This window comes from Schistocerca nitens, chromosome 4 (genome assembly GCF_023898315.1).
Source record: "Schistocerca nitens isolate TAMUIC-IGC-003100 chromosome 4, iqSchNite1.1, whole genome shotgun sequence".
NCBI lineage: Eukaryota > Metazoa > Arthropoda > Insecta > Orthoptera > Acrididae > Schistocerca > Schistocerca nitens.
Window position 1 is genome coordinate 219269013 of NC_064617.1, and position 20580 is coordinate 219289592.

General features: G+C 39.9%; 1 protein-coding gene across 5 annotated transcripts in view; it reads right to left on the reverse strand.

Annotated features, from left to right (window-relative positions):
• The window catches only part of LOC126253456 (chromodomain-helicase-DNA-binding protein Mi-2 homolog), a 360408-nt gene that overhangs the window by 42788 nt on the left and 297040 nt on the right, over positions 1 to 20580 (reverse strand). For all 5 annotated transcript variants that reach the window (XR_007545964.1, XR_007545962.1, XR_007545963.1 and 2 more), the window contains exons 20-26: positions 18232 to 18419; positions 17867 to 18043; positions 12962 to 13085; positions 12656 to 12844; positions 10852 to 11004; positions 6962 to 7105; positions 4442 to 4535 (exon numbers count right to left, since the gene is read on the reverse strand). Coding sequence is in view for 1 of the 5 variants with exons in the window: in XM_049954805.1 (XP_049810762.1) it covers positions 4442 to 4535; positions 6962 to 7105; positions 10852 to 11004; positions 12656 to 12844; positions 12962 to 13085; positions 17867 to 18043; positions 18232 to 18419 (1069 nt within the window). In the remaining 4 variants the exon portion in view is untranslated. The remainder of the gene's footprint in view (positions 1 to 4441; positions 4536 to 6961; positions 7106 to 10851; positions 11005 to 12655; positions 12845 to 12961; positions 13086 to 17866; positions 18044 to 18231; positions 18420 to 20580) is intronic.

A 20580-nucleotide genomic window follows, 5' to 3' on the forward strand; every position in this document is an offset into this window, starting at 1 on the left:
TTGTTACTGACGTTCACACAGAATCCTACGCCAATTCCATGGTACAGGATGCTATTATCTGGTCGGCACCCGACAAAGAAGTTAGGCAACGTGCCCTTCAGTTGGCACATCCGACTCTAGATGAAGTCCTGTCCATCGTTCAGTCTTTTGAAATTTCTCGCGCCCCTGGAGTGCAAATAGAGGCAGGGGGTGACGTCGGGGACGTACAACCTCTGTGCGCTGTTGACGAAGCGTGTGGCATGCCCCGCCGGCCGACGTGGCCGCAGTACACTCCCAAGCGCAGCCTCAGCCTAACTGTAAACAAACCTCTAAGAAACTGCAGCAAACCCCACGGCAACTTCCTTCATGTCCGCAGTTTTTTACAAAACATTCACGAGAGGACTGTCCCCAACGTTGGGCCATGTGTCAAAAATGCAAAAAGAAGGGTCATGTGTCAAACGTTTGCAAATCCGACCGCATACCTTATGTTACATGCACATGACGCTGATTCTGCTTCTGCGTTGTCTGTCAATTGTACTTCTTCCCTTTCAGGGAAGTTATTCCTCACTGTCCAAATACTTGGTCAGGATGTTCGCATGAAGGTGGATACTGATTCTGCTGCCACTATCCTCAATTTTCAGACGTATATTCAGTTGGGTTCTCCAATCCTGTCACCTGTCACTAGGCAATTACGGACTTACAATAAACAGATGACTTCTCTCTTGGGACAATTTGATGCTGAGGTATCTTACAAATCTGTCGTTCGCACTGTTCCCATATTTGTGGTTGACCATAGTAACGCGGAGAATCTTTTTGGTTTCGATGCCTTTCGCATTTTTGGGTTCTCCATAGATGACTCGTCAATATCGTCTCTGATGCTATTCCTTATGCTCAATTGGATTCCTTGTCGACATTTTCGTCCTTTTTTCTCCTGGGTTAGGCTGTGCAAATGACTTTGAAGCTCAAATCACACTCAAACCCACTGCTCGGCCTAAGTTTTTTCGGGCTCAGCCCATTCCTGTGGCCCTTTGTGATTGGGTAAAATGGGAGCTGTATCGTCTCACTGCTTCAGGGGTCTTGCTCCCTGTCACTTCCAGTGAGTGGTCCTCTCCTGTCGTCGTTGCTAAGCCTAATGGTGATATTCGTCTCTGTGGCGATTTCAGAGCCACTGTAAATGCTCAATGCCTCATCGACACTTACCCTATGCCTCGACCTGAAGAATTGTTCACTAAACTTGCTGGAGGCCAGTATTTTTCTAAACTGACCTGTCAGAAGCTTATCATCAACTTCCTCTCGACGCTGCTTCCCGGCTGTTTCTGGTCCTTAACACGCCTTTCGGCCTGTATCAATACCAACAATTGCCATTCGGGGTTGCCAGCGCCCCTGCTCTCTTTCAGTTATTCTTGGAACAATTATTGCTCACTGTCCCTGGGTGTATAAATTACATGGACGACATTATTGTCACTGGCTCCACCACTGCAGAACATCTTCAGAATATCCGCACTCTTCTTCTTATCTTACAGACTGCCAGTATTAAGTGTAATCTTCAGAAATCAAAATTTTTTCAGGCATCTATCACGTACTTGGCGTTTCAACTCTCTCGGGATGGTATTCGTCCGCTTCAGCAAACTGTCGCAGCGATTGATGCCCTTCCTCGCCCTACATCTGTTAAGGAACTGCAGGCCTTCTTGGGGAAAATAGCATACTATCGCAGGTTTTTACTGTCTGCTGCTTCAGTGGCTCAGCCGTTGCATCGCCTGTTGCATAAAAACGTGCCTTTTCACTGGTCCGCGTCATGCGATGCGGCTCTCCAGAAATTGAAGACTATGCTGAAACAGGCCCCGTGCATGGCTACTTATCGACTGAGCCAACATCTTGTTCTTGCCACGGACACCTCTCAATACGCGGTGCAGTCCTTGCACACCGTTTTGCTGACGGTTCTGAACAACCCATTGCTTATGCCTCCAAAACGCTCACGGATGCCCAACAAAAGTATTCTCAAATTGAAAAAGAAGCTTTGGCCATTATTTATGCTCTTCATAAATTTGGAGTTTCTCTCTATGGATCCAAATTTCATCTTGTTACGAATCACAGACGACTTGCTTCCTTGTTTCATCCATCAACGTCACTTCCCGACAAGGCTGCACACCGCCTCCAGCGTTGGGCTCTTTACTTGTCTCGTTTCAATTATGAGATTCATTTCTGGCCGACGGCTCAACATGCGAATGCTTATGCACTGTCTCGCCTTCCCATGGGTCCTGATCTGGCATTCGATATGGACGAACTTTTGTGTTTCCACCTGGATGTTGCCGAGCAGTGGGTTGTGGATGGGTTCCCCATCACTGGGGACCGGCTAGCGGCATCTACAGGTTCTGATCCTACCCTCTCTCGGGTTTTACGCTGTATTCAAAAGGGTTGGCAGGTTGTCCGTCGTCCGCTAAGATTTCTGATCTGTTGTGGAACTACTACGCTTTGCATTAGCGCCTCACGGCTAGGGATGGTGTTTATCCTCCTTTCCACCGACAATGCTTCGCCACGTGTTGTGGTACCTGCGTCTTTGCGTGCTTCGGTCTTGCGCCTCCTTCACCAAGGGCACTGGGGTGTCTCTCGCACAAAATCTCTGGCGCGCCGTCATGTGTACTGGCCCGGCATCGACTCTGAAATCGCACACATGGTCGCTGCCTGCGGCCCTTGTGCGTCACAGGCCGCCGTCCCGAAGTCATCTTTGTCACCGTGGCCTTCGCCTGAGAAGCCCTGGGAGCGTATACATGCTGACTTCACGGGACCTTTTTTTAGGTACTTATTGGCTTCTCGTTATTGACGCCTACTCTAACTTTCCTTTCATTGTCCATTGCTCGTCGCCTACCACCGCGGCCACCACAAATGCTCTAGCTCCCCTTTCCCCTTTGGAAGGCCTTCCCTCTACTCTTGTTACTAATAATGGTCCAAAATTTGCCTCTTCCGATTTTGCGGATTTTTGTGCCTGTCATGGTGTCATGCACGTCCCAGGCCCCTCCGTTCCATCCACAGTCAAACGGTGAGGCTGAACGTCTGGTCCGCACATTTAAGGCTCAGATGCGAAAACTTCTGACTTCTTCTGCTGCTGATGAAGCGCTTCTCCAGTTTCTGGCTTCTTACCGTTTCACCCCCATGGGCGACCACAGCCCGGCTGAGCTCTTACATGGCCGACAGCCCCGCACGCTACTTCATCTTCTGCGGCCTTCCACCTCACGGCCGCGGTTGCCTTCGCTTGGCCGGTTCACCGCCGGCGATCTTTTACAGATACAGGGATATGGCAGGCGGCCAAAATGGAGTCCTGGCTGCATCTTACGACACCGTGGCCGACGCCTGTATGAAATCCAGACGGACACGGGTGTTGCAGTGTGTCATTCGGACCCAGCTTCGGCCTCGTGTGCTGGCAACGCCTGTTCCGGATGCCGCTACACCACCTTCAGCTCTACCTGACGCTCAGGATCCTGGAATCTCTCATTACTCACAACGCAGTCCTCCAACCATCATCTAGGTGCCAGCACAAGAACTGACGCCAACAGGAGATGTGCCCATGCAGGAACCAGATGACGATCATCTGTCGGAGCAACTCTACTCGCCTCCTTCTCCTACGGACGCGGACACATCGCCCATGTCTCCTGTTATAATAACCGGACTTGTCGCAACGGGCAGATAGGTGCACGGGGCTCCAGCAGATTCGACCCCCACGTCTCCTGTCATTTCGACCCGTTATCATCGGGGACACTTCCGACCGTACGGGAAGCCGCCTCCTCAAGACTTCATGGCCAGTCAAACAACACCTATGGATGTTTGCAATCTACAGGCCACCTCCATCAAGACATGTGCAAAAACTTCAAATGGGGAAAAGTGTTGTGACTCGCCGATCTTTCAAAGTGCCGCCACGCAGTTACGCGCGTCCTCTACATGCAGCGCTGTCTGCCAACCAGCCAGCGGCCGCTAGACTCGACTCAGTTCTGATTAGACAGTTAAAGTGTACACACGTCTTTGTTTACTTGATCTGTGACATATGTATTGTGTCGTCCTTGAAATATATTTGTTCAACTTGACATTATAACACTGTGACATATGTATAGTGCTGTCATTTTGCACTATTGTTCTCAAAATCCTGTCAGTCTCAAAGACATACACATATCATCAAGTTACTATTTTGCTGCCTATCTTTCCCACATTCTTTATGGCAAAAGCAGGTAGCACATTGTGCTGTGTACAACAAACTTAATTTGTACAATGTACTATGTCATAACAGCCACAGCATGTGAATGACATGTTAACCTCTCTCAAATAAACTGTGTTCCATGTAAGAGATGTTCAAGTTAATTTGAAAATCATTTGCACAGCATTCAGTTTTCTTTGTGTAAATAAACTAGCAAGGTCAATTAATCTGTAGCACAAAATCTCAGTGTGCCAGGTACTTCGATTTCTGTACACTCACCAGAAGGAGCGGAGAAGTCAGAGTTATAGTCCGAGAGATTTTCTTGCCATGTAGCATCGTCACGTCCTTCAACAGTACCATCATTGTAATTAACCTGAAAGGATACAATTTCATAATTCATTATTTATAAAATAAACCTATTCACAGTAAAACTGTTAAAAACGAAACTGTTATTGTGTATGTTTACACTAAAAATTAAAGAGCCAGCAAAACAGAATGGTGGTGGTATCTGGGGGGCTTCTACAAGACTCCTTAGCTATTACTAGTAGCTTCACATTAAACCGTCTTCTATAGTTTTTGGCAATCAATACAAAGACAATTTCTTCTCCTGCTTTTTTACTACAAGGTGGTTACACATTGAACAAAATACCCTGCATATAGATGGACAATAAACTGAGGTGGCACCACAACTTAAATAAGGAGAAGCTCAGTTTTGCTTGATTTGTATCATTATGTTGACCTACAGACAGAACTGCTAACATATTTTTGTGTCAATACCGTCCTATAGCATAAGCTCCTGCACTCATGCACCTTGGTGAGCAAAGCGTTTCTTCTACCGAAGTGTGTGGTAAGATTATTGTCCCAAGTCATTAACTGAGCACCTTACAGAAATCTCTTGAAGCATCTTGGTGGCATTCTCACTTATCTACCAATACATATACTCCCTGATGGTTATTAATAAGGGTGAATTTAGAGTGAACTGTTGAATACACACCTTTAATTCTACATGTGAAAATAATTTCCACATTGAATATGCATTGCTCTCTAGGGTTCAGAATGGAATTCCGTATGATGGTGCAAAAACCTTAATACGAGGGTTGAATGAAAAGTAATGCCCCCACCTTTGTTAACTGGGTTTGGATGGGAATATTTTAATAAATGAAATGCAGAAATAATTCTTAGAATGTGATCTTTAATTACCAATATTCAGTTTTCCACATAATCACCAGCCAACTGGATACATTTCTGCCAACGATGAACAACTTTTCTGAAGAAGTCAACACACTGTTTCTGCAACCACAGTCTCATAGTTCTCTCAACGTCTTCAAGAAAAGCATAATGATATCACCGCAGATCATCTTTCATTATTGGGAACAGATGGAAGTCAGATGGTGCTAAATCTGGACTGTATGGAGGATGCCATACAGTGGTGAGATTCAGTCTCTGAAGTTCTGATGTGGTGGCACGTGAAGAGAGTGGTTTGCCAAGCAAAGCAATAATGTGTCCCACACGTTCTTGTGAAATGCCGATTGTGTTTGCAATTTCTCACCGAGCAATACGACGATTGTCCTGAATCAATCTGTTCACATTCTGCTTATGAAACTCTGTGGTTGGTGTCAAAGGACGTCCAACTCTTCGTTTGTCACGCAGGTCAGATGTTCCCACCTCAACATCTTTAAACTTACTCACCCAACGACGCACAGAACCCACATCAACACGATCACCATAAACTGCTTTCACTCTGATGAATCTCCTTTGGGGTGACACCTTCTGCTGTCAAGAATCCAATGACTGCACGTTGCGTAAATCGCATTGTTCAACCGTCTGCACAGGCTTCCATACTTTACACTGTAACAACACAACTGTTCAATGCTAAGGCTTCCCGCCAACTGGAGCTGTAGAGAAGAGGCTATGAAACAAGCCAGTACCTGCCGCATACCAATGCTGCCAACTGTTGAAGAGTTACTAAGGTGGAGGCACTACTTTTCAGTCAACCCTTGTATACTGGCAGCAGACATCAGAAAGGATTTTACAGGTTATCAGAATATTTGGATTCTGGATTACAACATGTCAACACTAATGTTCACATTAAAAAGGTTTTAAATTTTGCAGCATAGAGACAAAAGTGTTCTGTGTAAATGATTAATTTAAAGTGCTAGATAAAATAGTAAGAAGAGCATGGGACTTTTCTCAAAGCAATCACTTTTCTGGTACAATAGTATTAAATTTCCATAATTATCAATGTTACCATGTAAGCACTGGTGATAATTAGTTAATAGCATACTTTGCTGAAGTACGCTGCACTCATCTGTTCTGGTAACTAATGTGTAAGTCACTTATAGCTAAGAAAGCTCTCCTCCTCCATGACATATACGGAACAAGATGTGAATAAATGAAATGTGGAAGTGTTACGTGTGTACCTCAAACAACACTCATTAACTTTTGAGCTCTCATGTACCAACTACAGTTATTGCAGGAACTGGGATTCAACCAATAGTAATAGAAATGTGAATTTAAGTGGGGTGGTGTTTCATCAGAAGCATCAGGACAACAACAGTGGAAACAATGTAAAAATGTGATGGCTAGACCATCTGTACTCTCACGGGAGCTTGAGGTTTGAGTACCCTTGACTACTTTAATTCAGTATTCTTTTTTTAAATACACATTTCAAATAATGAATGAGTTTCGATTATGTTTATCTATGACACAAGACATGTATTCTATTACACTTACATAATTTTAGTGCCCATGCGAGTAAGCATCCAAAAAAGGTAAAACACCAAAAATAATGTAACTAACCTGTTTGCGAACTCTTTTGCCTTTGCCCAGAGTTCTTGCCATGTCTTCTTGCTGCTGTTCATAATGGTGCCTGAGAAGCTTAACCCAGTATGCAGGATCAGTGTTCTCAGCTTCCTGCTTAATGATTTCTGTTGGTTCCTCCTCCTGTCAAATAGAATGTCATGTTATACAATGAATATCTTACTTTTGTTTGGACAACTTTTTAGATATTGTTTAACTAAGACAAAACAAATTGAATGCAGAACTAATGAACTGTTGTAATTTTAGCCTTTACACTGATGTTTATTCTTAAATGGCGATTTTTAACATATACACATACAGTTTCACATCTGAGACAACCTGAAGCAACTATTTAGCATTTTAAACCTCAAAATACTGCATGGGCTGAAAACAGTCCTTGATTACACATTCTGTGTTTGCTTCACTGTTGACATTCTGCCATTCAGCATTAAGTGTTTTGTCTTAACACAGATTATAATGTTGGTAATGTTTTCAAAACTTGTGGAAACTGCCTAACCTTTTCAAACTTACTGACAAGAAATTTTGGATCTTTCCCAGCTTTTTCCTGGCACTCATCTGATACTGCACAACTATAGCTAATCAAACCTGTATGTTCCCAATTAAAGTTAAAATTAAGTACTATCTGAATTAACTTAGCCATTCAGATCCTTCTGTCTCCAAACTCTCATTTAAATTTTAATGCTCTGTTGTTGTAATCTTCAGTTTGAAGAATGATTTGACACGGCTCGCTACATTACTCTCTCCTGTGCAAGCTTCATCATCTCTGTTAATTACTGCAATCTACATCCACTCTAACCTGCTTGCTAACTGTAGTCAAGTACTAATCTCCCTTTACAATTTTTAATCCCCCCCTCCTCAAATTTCCCCATTGATGCCTCAGTTGTGTCAAATCGATAAATGAATATGCAAAAATGTAAAATGTAAATGTAAAATGTTAAGCAAAGTAACTGTATATGGCTATTTGGCTGCAATTTTATTAAATAAATAAATTTCATTTCTTAGAGATTCGATTCATATCACTGCATTCATATCAGATCAACCATCCTAGTCTTCGGCACGATCGTTCAAATGCTTCACTTCTCCTTTGAACTGTTTACCGTCTACATTCTACAGAAAAAAAAAAAAAAAAAAAAAAAAAAAAAATAAAATAATAATAATAATAATAATAATAAAAACCTGCATAACAGGCAAATAGTTTAAGAGAAGACTACCCAACATCATTGCTGCCCAAAAACCAAAATTCACATTATATTTTTAATCTCATTCATGAGTGTTGTCTGATTTAGACTTGCCCTCTTCGAGAGTTTCACTGTCATGGAGAAACCTCAAAGATTTTATTTCTTCTCCAAAAACTTTAATTCCCTTTCTGAATTTCTCCTTTGTTTCCCTCACAGATTGCTCAATGTTAAGAGCAAATAAAATTGGGGACACCCTACAGTCCTGTCTTGCACCTTTCTCAACTAGTGCTTCTCTTCAAGTCTTACAACTGCAGTCTGCTTTCTGTGTACGATGTAGACAATCTCTGTTCCCCAACAGTTTATCCCTACGACCTTTACAATTTCAATGAGTGTATTCCAATCAACACAGTTAAAAGTTTTCTATAAATCTACAAATGTATGTTTGCCTTCCTCTACCCTATCTTCTACGGCACTGTCTTACTGTCGATACTACTATACTGCCTCACTGGCTGTGTTGTCTCATGTTTGCCTACATATCTCCAGAATACAAACTGACTGTCTCTTAGGCCTGATTCTACTAATATTTCCATTCTTCTATAGTTGATTCACGTTAGTATCTTGCAATCATGACTGATGATTCTGCAATATTGGCACATTTAAGTGGGTTAGTTCTCTGTAATCGAGATTATTACATTATTCCTGAAATCTCTGGATATTCTGTCTGTCCCAAGTATATCTTACATACCAGGTGGAATAGTTTTGCATGGCTTGTTGTCCCAAATGTCTTAATAATTATGATGGAATGTAATTTACTCCAAATGCCTTGTTGACGTGGGTCTTTCAATGATCTATTATCAAATTCTTCTCTCAGTACCACATTTCCAATCTTATCTTCATCTGCTTCATCTTCCTTTTCCTTTATTTTGGCTTTAAGTTTTGTTCTTTAGTATAGCACTTCTACACATTCCTTTCATCATTCAGTATTCTCTTTTTTTACATAGTACTGGCTTGGCATCTGTTTCACATCCATACAGGTGCTTCTCTTTCCTTTGAAGTTGCCTTTTTTTGTCCTATCTTTGTAGTAACCACAAAGGCATATAAACGCTTTGAATTTCTCTTCTAACCATGCTGGATTTCCTACTGGTAGGTTCGATCAACAGCCAAGAATTACAGAGATGCTTTGTAAATTCAAATGGGAATCTCTGAAGAGAAGAGGATGTTCTTTTCGTGCGACACTATTGATAAAATTTAGGGCACTGGCTTTTGAAACTGCTGCATAATGATTCTACTGCCACCAACGTGTATTTCATGTACGGACCACAAGGATAAGATGAAATAAATTAGGGCAGCTACGGAGGCTATAGACAGTCTTTTTTTCCCCTCGCTGTATTTCCTTGTGGAAACGAAAGGAAATGACTAAGGGGTACCTTCCACTACATCCCATATGGTGGCTTCCTGAGTATGTAAGTAGATGCGGAAGTAGACCATTCCTGCTTTGACAATGTACGCTTTCTGTCAATTTCATTTTTTACATCTCTATATTCTCTTTTGCCTGTTTTGTTTGCTGTATATTTGTATTTTCTTCTTTCACCAATAAAATTCAATGCTTCATGTGTACCTTATGAGTTCCTACTGGGTCCTGTCTGTTTGTCAAGTTATTCATCTGCTGCATTTACTATTCCCATCTCTCAGCTCTACCCATTCATTTTCTACTGTGTTCCTTTCCCATACGTCTGTCAGAAGCTTTTCTCTTACCATTTCATAATCTACTTTAAACTGCCCAGTGTCTCTTCCACCAATACGACTTCTCTCATGGTTCCTAAAAAAAAGTTTTAGCAATGATCAAACTGTACTCTGTGCGAAAACTGCCACACATTTTCTCCTTTCAATCCTTTCCCCCAATTTATGGTTTATTATATTTCCTTCTCTTCCTATACCTACAATCTAATTCCAGCCCCCTGTAAAAATTACATTTTTGTCCCACTTGGTGAACTGAATAAAGTAATTATCTCAAAATAAATTCTGTCACACCACCACCACCACCACCATCTGTGGAGGTAGTAACCATATGTGCCTACAGTAGTATGATGGATCTCTGTACCTTGGTTTTGCTAAAAGCGTTCACCGTGCTATTCATAATAGTTTTAGGCACTGCATTGAATTTGAACAGTAAAAGACTTCCCCCTCCCTATGCAAAAATATCAGGCAGTAAATCAATACCACCCAGGACAGAAGTATCAACATCCACACAGAAAACTATCCCTGGGAAAAAATCTGAAAACATTTTGAACTGTTCCACTTCTCGATGTTTCCTCTACATGGTGAGTGATCAGCATTTATATTTACAATTTTTTTATTTTATTTTCTTCAGATCTTGAAAATTATTCCCTTGACTTTCAAAAACATTAACGGAGAAATATGTGAGTATGTGCATTTATGTATCTCAAGTGAATGCTTTTTAATGATGGCGTATCTCTACAAATGCGTTGAATCAACAATGCTTGTTGAAAGTTATCATATTAAAACATATGACCATCACTTTTTGAGAAGTCAGCCGCCATCAAAAGAAGGTTAATATCAGAAAAAAATTCACAATATCCTACACTGGGACTTGGAAAACCGAAGGGTACAGCAGTTAGTGTGTAAAATGTAAGTACTGAAATCTAAAAGCACTTGGGTTGTACCACTTACCTCCTCACCCTCCTTCGTGACATAACTTGCAACTTTGAAAGAAGACAGGTATTCATTTGCCCAGTTTTCTTTTTGTTCAATACCTTCTTTGGAACGATCCAGCAATTCATCTATGGCTTTATCATCATAGTGAATTGCCTCATCTTCTTTACCCTGTAAAAGGACAGGCACTTAGCAATAGAAAATAAAAATTTAACACAAAGGAGATTAATAAACTGGCAAATCAAATTCTAAGTACAATACAATGGCCTAACAATAATTTTATGTACATAGTTCACAATTTTGGCAACTGACAGTAACTCGTTAACGGAGCCTCACACAAAATTTTTATGGAAGTATCAATAGCATTTTTATTCCTTCCCTGACCACTAACTCACTAAATAATAATAATAATAATGATGAGGCTGAAGCAAGGGAGTGCACTATCCCCATTGCTTTTAACTGCCATTATAAATGACATGATGGCAGGAGTGTCAGCATAAATAGTGATGAAAATAAGAAATCAATGGTGTTTCCAGATGATTTAATCATGTGGGGAAACAGAGAGGAAGAGGTACAAGAAAGGCTACATGTATGGGAGCAAATGGTGGGATAGTATGGATTGATATTCAATGCGAAGTAATGTGAAGCGACGGTGACAATGAGGAATAAGAGGAGTCACAATGGATCTATTAGAGGGCATGTAATAAAGAAAGTGGCTCTGAAATACCTGGGGAGTATAGCAGAAGACAGCAGGAAAAACCACGAGAAGATTAGAGGAATCCATGGATTTACCTTCCGCTTTCACTAGAGTATAAAAAGCTAGGTACGAAGCAAGGCTGTATCACCCAAAAACAAGCAGCTGTTATATGTAAAATATTATGCTCCTGTACTTATGCACGAGTCAGAAACGTAGGTAATGTAGAAAGAGCACGTGAGCACGATAAAACTTGAAAGATAAAATTTCAAAATAAGCAGGGCAGAATTTACTAGAATGGATAGAGTAAGAAATGACACAGTGAGAGAAATAGTGAAAGAAGCCCAGGGAAGAGACCATACAAAAACTAGTCCAAGGTGGTATAGATATTTTGAAAGAATGGTAAACGAATTACAATAGGAGGCAAGAGATTGAGAGGAGGAGCAAGAGAGAGAGGTATTGTCGGAGTGAAGAAAATGTGTGAAGGAGAGATAAGACCACAGAGTGGAGAAAGAAACATGGTGGGAGAACAGAAAAATATGGAGACGCTTATGTTCCAAACAGACCCAGTCAGGGACTAGAAACTGGAGGAGGAGGAGGAGGAGGAGGAGGAGGAGATTAGTGTTTAACGTCCCGTCGACAGCAAGGTCATTAGAGACGGAGCACAAGCTCGGATTAGGGAAGGAAATAGGCTGTGCCCTTTCGAAGGAACCATCCCGGCATTTGCCTGAAGTGATCTAGGGAAATCACGGAAAACCTAAATCAGGACGACCAGACGCGGGATTGAACCGTCGTCCTCCCGAATGCGAGTCCAGTGTGCTAAGGAGGAGGAGGAGGAGGAGCAGGAGGAGGATGAGAAGAAGAAGAAGAAGAAGAAGATCATCGGCACCATCAAAATCTTAACTATTCTTATAATAACAAGGAAGCAAGTTAAAAAATTTAATCTAATGCAAACTACCAATAAGCACTTTTCTTATCTTGTTTGTGAACGATTACTGCAGATAAAAGTAAGTCAATTTGAACTTTTTCTCCCTCACCAGCAAAGCTTTTTGTGCTAACATGTTTATGGCCTTGTGAATCCTCTTTAATATTTATCACACGAAAGAATATTGGTGAAAGGAATATTACCTCTTCTTCCTTAAACAATTCCTCAGTTCCAAATCTGAGGATATCATCAAGTTCTTGCTTAGAGAATGTTGCTCCACGCCCACCCATTCCTGGTCTTACAACCAAGTGAGTTAACATCATCTTCCGCTTTGCTACTTGGGTAACACGTTCTTCTACAGAGTTACGTGTAACAAATCGATATATCATCACCTGAAAGAAGTAACTTCAATGCTACAGGTACACAATGGAAATCTTTTGACTCACCTTTATTACACACACAAAAATCATTTGGTGTTGAAGTAAACAAGAACACTATAGTTACAATACCTTGTTGGCCTGTCCAATACGATGAGCTCGAGAGAATGCCTGAATATCATTATGTGGATTCCAATCTGAATCGTAGATAATAACGGTGTCAGCTGTTGCTAAGTTTATTCCAAGCCCACCAGCCCTGAAAGACAGTTGGCCATTTTACAACAATCTACAAGTCATATGCGAACAGCTGTTGAGTCATTAAATTTAATAACCTGTTTACACAAAATGAATTACCAGTATCAGCACTTTTGTGTGTGTTTGTGTGTGTGTGGGGGGGGGGGGGGGGGGGCTGCCTGTGAACATGATAAAATGAACAGTGCAGACTACATCTGAAACTGCGTGTCACATAAAGAACTTCAATGATTGAGTTACCACCAGCACCAGCAACATTTGCACCAGTGCTGCCGCTGAAACTCTGCTACATAATGACTTGTGAAACTAACAAATTTTCATAAACACAGATGATATAGTGCAATAGTTATGCTCTTATCCACCAAGAAAGAAATAAAAATATCCCTATGAATTAACAAACAAGAAGCATGGGTTCCACAGACCAGCAATTTATTTCATTATCACGAGATTTATTCTCAATGCATGTACTTCATACTACTAGGTTTTTTGCTGCAAGTTTCCGTAAAGCTGTCCAAAGTTGTCTCATGGGGCTTGGGACTTTATCATCATGGTCTTGCACTTCAAGTGACACTAACTAGTTTTTATGCCTCCTCATTACCTACAATGTTGCTATATGACTTCAGTCATATGAGTAATGTTTTATTTCCATTAATGTCCAGTCCCCTGGTAACTCTCAAAACATTCCACGGAGAGTGGTTATTATGACTGAATTTTATCTTTTTAGTAGAAAAAAAGGCTGTCAAAGTCTGACACCATTACAATATCATATCCCGACATTTCCTCAAGATAGTTACAAGTTTTGCTGTCATTGTTGTGGCCAGTGTAATTTGTATAATACAAATTATATTTTTGTTGCATCCATGTAAGCACTTCTGGTTACTTCATCAAATTCTGAGGTGTAATTGCATAAATCTCACTGCTGGGCAGCTGCTTGCAAGCTTATAATAGACACTTCTGTAGTCAGTGGCAGCTGCCACTATCATTTTCACATACACAAATAAATTAAACCAAATATCACTGCATATTATAGTTGGCGACTGAGGCTTTGATGAGGTGGTTTATTTCAATATATTCATGGGTTATTGATGGAAGTTACTTCTAAACCCAGTAGCAGGTTGTTGGGCACTGTATAGGTATGCAATCTGAACTGCTTGAATGAGGCAACTATTAATCAAATGGACATATTTGATCTCAAATTTATGTGATAGGTATCTGAGGTATAAAGAAAACTGTAATTCAAATGCTTCCAGCAAAGGGGATTGATAAGTGCCTACTTCGTCACTCCAACACATACCTAACACGTTACATACAGTAGTTTATCAATTTGTTCAATTAGCATTTTTGATGTCGATCCTTAGCATTCACAGCCACATTCAAAGTATGATTCAACCACTGTTCTGTACATCAAATCCGTGACACACAGTCAATCTTCATTTCAACATGGCCCATATTCAGCCATTATTGGATTCTTTAGTTTATAATGAAGTAATTGATAGTTCTGGTGGTAATGGAAAAATTATCTTCATTCTGACTCCTCTTTGTACTAATGCTACACCTGTTGAAGTCTTTGATCCTAATATTGCAATCATGCTTTGCACTACGGTTTTTCAAAAATATGGAAGATTAGGGATTTAATGTGCAGCCGACAAAAATGTCATTAAACACAGTTCATGCCTGGAACAGACAAGGAAGGAAGGAAGGAATTTGCTGCAAGTGATTTAGGTAAACCACAAAAAATCTGCATAATTTTCCTGATCTGGATTTGAACCTCGCCGCTACTGAATGTGAGAGCGGTGTTTAAAAACTACACCACCTCACCAGCTTTGAGAAGAGAGAAATACTGGTCTCTTCACAACACAAATTTATTGTTTTCTTTGCTGCTGCCCAGTTATTTCAAAGAAATTCCTGTATAACTGTCAATATAATCACCAAAAAATGGTTCAGAACCTCATTAGTGAAATAAAATTGGCAAAATTTGTTCCATATAAAATCGCCTCCAGCAATAACTCTGAATACTGCATATGTAGCTAAGCTAAGGCACTACATTAAGCCTAGAGTGTGGGTTTTCCTATTAGTTGTAATCCATTAGTAGTCCCAAAAATGAACACAGTATACTTTTGGTATTTGAATGCTTGAATATACTATTGCTACAGACTCTGCAGTTCAATGAAAAATCACTAAATTAAACAAACTGAGTTTTGAAAAATTTGATCATCTACTGTTATTTCAATCATTTCATTAGTTGTATTTGCAGTAAGAAGACAAACTATTTGTGACAGTCCACCAGAACCTAACACAACATTACAAAAATTTGAGAGGTTCAGAACGAAGATTACTCTCTTTACCACTCTAGCATAGTATAATAGACAACTTAACATTTCTCCTTAATTCTGATGTCTTGCACAATGCTGCAATGTATTACAAGTTATCCAAACCCTACAAACCAAAAATGCAATCACCTTTTCTATTCACTGCAACATTCTTCACAGAAAGGATTTCTACCACTGCCTTTCACTCGTGCCAGTCATTAAAGGCATCCCATTGTCTGGTTTACACACAGCTCAGAAACTACAAGTAGTATCAGGGAGACAATCCTGTCCTACCTCCAAATTTTCATGATGATCTCAACACATGCCAAATGAAGGAAAAGGAAGATGAAAATTCAATGCCCCACTGACATTGGGGGCATTATATAATGGAGAAAAAGCTCAGCTGGACATTTAAGCCTCAATGCATCTAACAGAGTGTCCAGTGTTTTAATGACAATATTATTTTACACAGTGAGATATGTTCACCTTAAGTTCCTCTCACCCTTCATTTTCCAGCAAGTAAAAGTTCCACTTGTTGTTTTGTTTCACTCGTTTGATGTCTCAATTGGCAAAGCTCTCCAGTAATCTCCGAGTCGTTGGACCAAAAAGTTTTTATGCTTTGTGCAAACCCTTCAATGTCTTTTCTTTGGAGATCAATGTAACAATTAAAAAATAAAAACAATCCTGCAGTAAAGATAGAATTACACAAAACCTATATCTGCATGCATACACAACTGCAGATTCTAAGAGATCCCAGACAAACACACATTTAATGTAAGATTTGCAATACAAGGCGACTGTTCTATCAATACACAAAGGACTGTCAGAGGTGGAAGCTACATCAAGTTCCAGAAACTTACCTAGATCAACAGTAGAGGGGCATTTTGACACATTCAGGGAGCAATCGCTCCAGATGACGAAGCTTGTAACCACGTATCTACCGCCTACCATCATACACACGAAAATATGTTTCTGTACTTCACTGCTGCTTGTTCAACGTGTAGTTGTTAATTATGTGGCCAGGGCCAGAATGTGGATAGCAATAAGCAATGTTATGTGGAATGCACGTTGTCAAGTTTAGTGTCACCTGTAAAGCAAGTACATATACAGTAAAATCCTGTTTTTAAGTTCCCGTATTTTACGTCCATATCTGTTGGTCCCAACAGAAGTCCTATTCTCTCAATACAATGCTTCCCCATTGTTAATGATGCCGCATTACAAAATTCCCCACAATTTACGTTTTCTTTGACATTATGACAATCCTTAACATTGAGTTTTATATAGATTTCTGCAAAAAGTGCATTGTATCCCTGCTCAAGGTCAGCCTTTGTACAAAGCAGGAAACACGGACTACACAAAGTTACTGATCATGTACTGTAGCATTAATACGGTAAGAAAGATTTTCACTGTTGGGTCACAGCCACCTGAATTATAGGTTTGCAGTGTTTAGATGGTCTTAGTGACTCAAGTAGCAACCTTCCCTCTGCTCACTGCATTGTATTACAACAGTCTTAATTTAATTTCACAATTGTTTATGCAAATATACACTGCCTTTGAAGATAGTTGTCTCTTAATGGGCTTTCCGAATCGTCGTTACTGCCCTGTGAAATACGCTAATCCGTACTAGGCATGCAGCCTTAGCTTGAAACGACAGTATGTTAGACGTAAACATTCCTACTAAAGATGTTAGGTAACATGACAATTTCTGCTCTCTTTCTCACCCTGAACCATGTGACCCTGTTGGCAACAAGCTGTAGATTTTGTGCTTATTGTTCTCTGTTTATGAAGACTGCAAACTTTAGTGTTTTAACCAATACTGTGTAACACGTTTTATTTATCGTAATTTTGTGATTCCCAGTAGTAAGTCTCACATTAGAACATGGGTATCTTTTTAAAGTGGTTTCACAAAAGACTTTTGCTTCCATATTTTATTTTCACAATTGGACTTTATCAAAACAAAGAGGGAAACCCATGCACTTGTTTGTGTGTCAGCACTCTGCCACTGCCACTGTGATTATCACAAAGGCAGTGGCTGAGTGCTAACACACACCAACATGTATTTCCTTCTTATTCTGATCATATCCAATAGTGTAAATAAAACACGGAAGGAAAAGTCTTTCATGGAACAACATTAAAAAAACGTTCATGTTCAAATGTGAGACTTCTTATTGACAATCATAAAATTACAGTAAATAAAAATTGTGATGCAATATTGGTTAAAATACTACAGTTGGCAGTATTTGTAAAAGACAATAGGCACAAAATCTACAGCCTGTTGTGCTTGCCATTTTACGCTTTCCTGCATTTTACACTTTTTTGGGTCAGTCTGCTGAAATCTGTAAAAAGGGATTTTTATCATAGTTTTCTTGGATGCAATATAATCTTTCAATATTTCTGTTGCATTGGTTGAAAAACTTCATTAGCAATTTTTTCACAATTCCATATTTACTGGCCAATACTACAGTAAAAATCTTACCTGGTTGACAGCAAAAAAACGAACTGCTGAGCACCTGGAGCATTGAACCTGTCAATGGCCTCTTGCCTTACTGAGCCAGTAATGTTACCATCAATACGTTCATATTTATATCCTTCACCTTCCAAATAGTCTTCTAGTATGTCCAGCATTTTCGTCATTTGTGAGAAGATGAGGACTCTGCAACAATAAAGCCTATCACTTAAAGAACACTCAAAGAAAAAAATTAATACAATATAGATTTCTGCACATTAGGTGCTCAAAATTTACAAGCTGCTGGTTAATCAATATACCAATGGTATTTTGCACAGTGTTGGTACTATTTTACATAAGATCAGATTGTAATAATCTGAGTGAAAGTCAGTCACCTGTGACCCTGTTCCTTAAGCTTACGCAGCATTGTTGACAGCAATACTAGCTTCCCTGAAGCTTTGATGAGTGCTGATGTTTCATATGTGCCACTAAGAGTAGTTGGCGCTTCCTGTGCTGCTGCAGGGAAAAGGTAAGGGTGATTGCAGCACTTCTTCAGATCCATCATAATGTTCAGCAAAGAAACCTATAAATTCAGATTACGTTCATCACAAAAGAGTATCTATTCTCCTTAATAATTAAAATGATACCCGATCACAGACAAAAAAAAAAAAAGAAGTGTGTGTGTGTGTGTGTGTGTGTGTGTGTGTGTGTGCGCGCGCGCGCGCCACATAACTAGCTTTACAAACAAATGTAGACTTAAGTAAATATAATGGGGTTTATGCTGCAAAAGAAAGAGACACTGAGAAAGCTCTACAGATTTCTAGTTCTATAATCCTTCATTTTGATAGTTCTAAACCACTGGAATTTCAGCACCACCATAAGTAAACTAATGATCAAATTACATTTTTCTCCTGAACTTAGCAGATTTCACTTACACTGTTTTGTCATGCACTACAATGTTGACAGTGGTACAATTTTCTAACATACAAATGCATGTTACCTGGGCAATCAGGGTAGGCTAAACATTGGATGGTCACCACTCAAGTTTGAATTTTGTATCTGATGAACTATGCTGGTGCAATTCAGGTAAGTGTGCTTACAGGAAGGGTGAAGAAAACGGAGGGGATAGAATGCTTAATCATGATATTTCTGTAGCACAGTGTAACATTATATGCAAGCAAATTAGGTGACACGCATTTATTTGGCTGCGTTATACAACTAGATTTCGGGATTTTTACTTTCCTCACTGTGTTCAACGGTGACCTAATGGTGGCTTTTCAGATAACTGAACGGAGACACTTCTTTGCTCATTCATTATGTTGGTTTTTAATTTAATATCTAACAACAAAAGGGCACATTTTTGCTGAAGAAGCCGAATTACTCTTCTGGTATCTTACTATTTGCTTTCAGGCCACTGCCAACCTTAGCAGACAGATAACACTGTATCTAATAAACTTAGCATGTCAATAAATAGGACGATTTCAAATAACATCATTTGGATAATCTTAACTTCTGTTTTTGTGGGTAGACATGCACAAGACTATATGCTGCCTGTATGTTTAGGTTAGTGACAATCAGCATTTTTACAATACTGGTCAATGTTACTCAGCTTTCACTGATTCAGATATCATAATGGCCACTTAGCTGAGCATTAACTTAAAGAGCAAGTGTGCAGTATATTCTCGTAATGTAACAATCAGAATAACTGCCACATAATAACTCTTATGAGTTACTGACTAACTGCTTGAGGTACTCCCAGATTTTACAGTCCGTGTAACTTCCTCGGAGTAATTATAGCACGATTCTACGAAGGTGGTCAGTAATAAAAAGAATCAGTTTTCATTACTCTAAAAACCTCAAAAGAAAGAAATTATCTTATTTGGGAAAGTTTTACAACATAGTATCAAATTAAGATGGCAGATTTTCATGTCAGTGGGATTTCCAGGACAGTGCAAATTACATGTGCTCTTAAATTACTCCGTGCCCTTACTCTCTTAGGTATACATGAAGAAATTGCTCAAGGTGAAAAAACATTGGATTGTATTTCAACAGCTGGTCACTAAATCAATGAATCAATATGTGGCATGAAGAAAGCAATTGTCACCACTTTATGATCAACACTGTCATTGGGTCATCACTAAAAGTATGAGTAAAATACATGTAAACATGTTGTTGTTGTGGTCTTCAGTCCTGAGACTGGTTTGATGCAGCTCTCCATGCTACTCTAACCTGTGCAAGCTTCTTCATCTCCCAGTACCTACTGCAACCTACATCCTTCTGAATCTGCTTAGTGTATTGATCTCTTGGTCTCCCTCTACGATTTTTTCCCTCCACGCTGCCCTCCAATGCTAAATTTGTGATCCCTTGATGCCTCAAAACATGTCCTACCAACCGATCCCTTCTTCTAGTCAAGTTGTGCCACAAACTTCTCTTCTTCCCAATCTTATTCAATACCTCCTCATTAGTTACGTGATCTACCCACCTTATCTTCAGCATTCTTCTGTAGCACCACATTTCGAAAGCTTCTATTCTCTTCTTGTCCAAACTGGTTATTGTCCATGTTTCACTTCCATACATGGCTACACTCCATACAAATACTTTCAGAAACGACTTTCTGACACTTAAATCTATACTCGATGTTAACAAATTTCTCTTCTTCAGAAACGATTTCCTTGCCATTGCCAGTCTACATTTTATATCCTCTCTACTTCGACCATCATCAGTTATTTTACTCCCTAAATAGC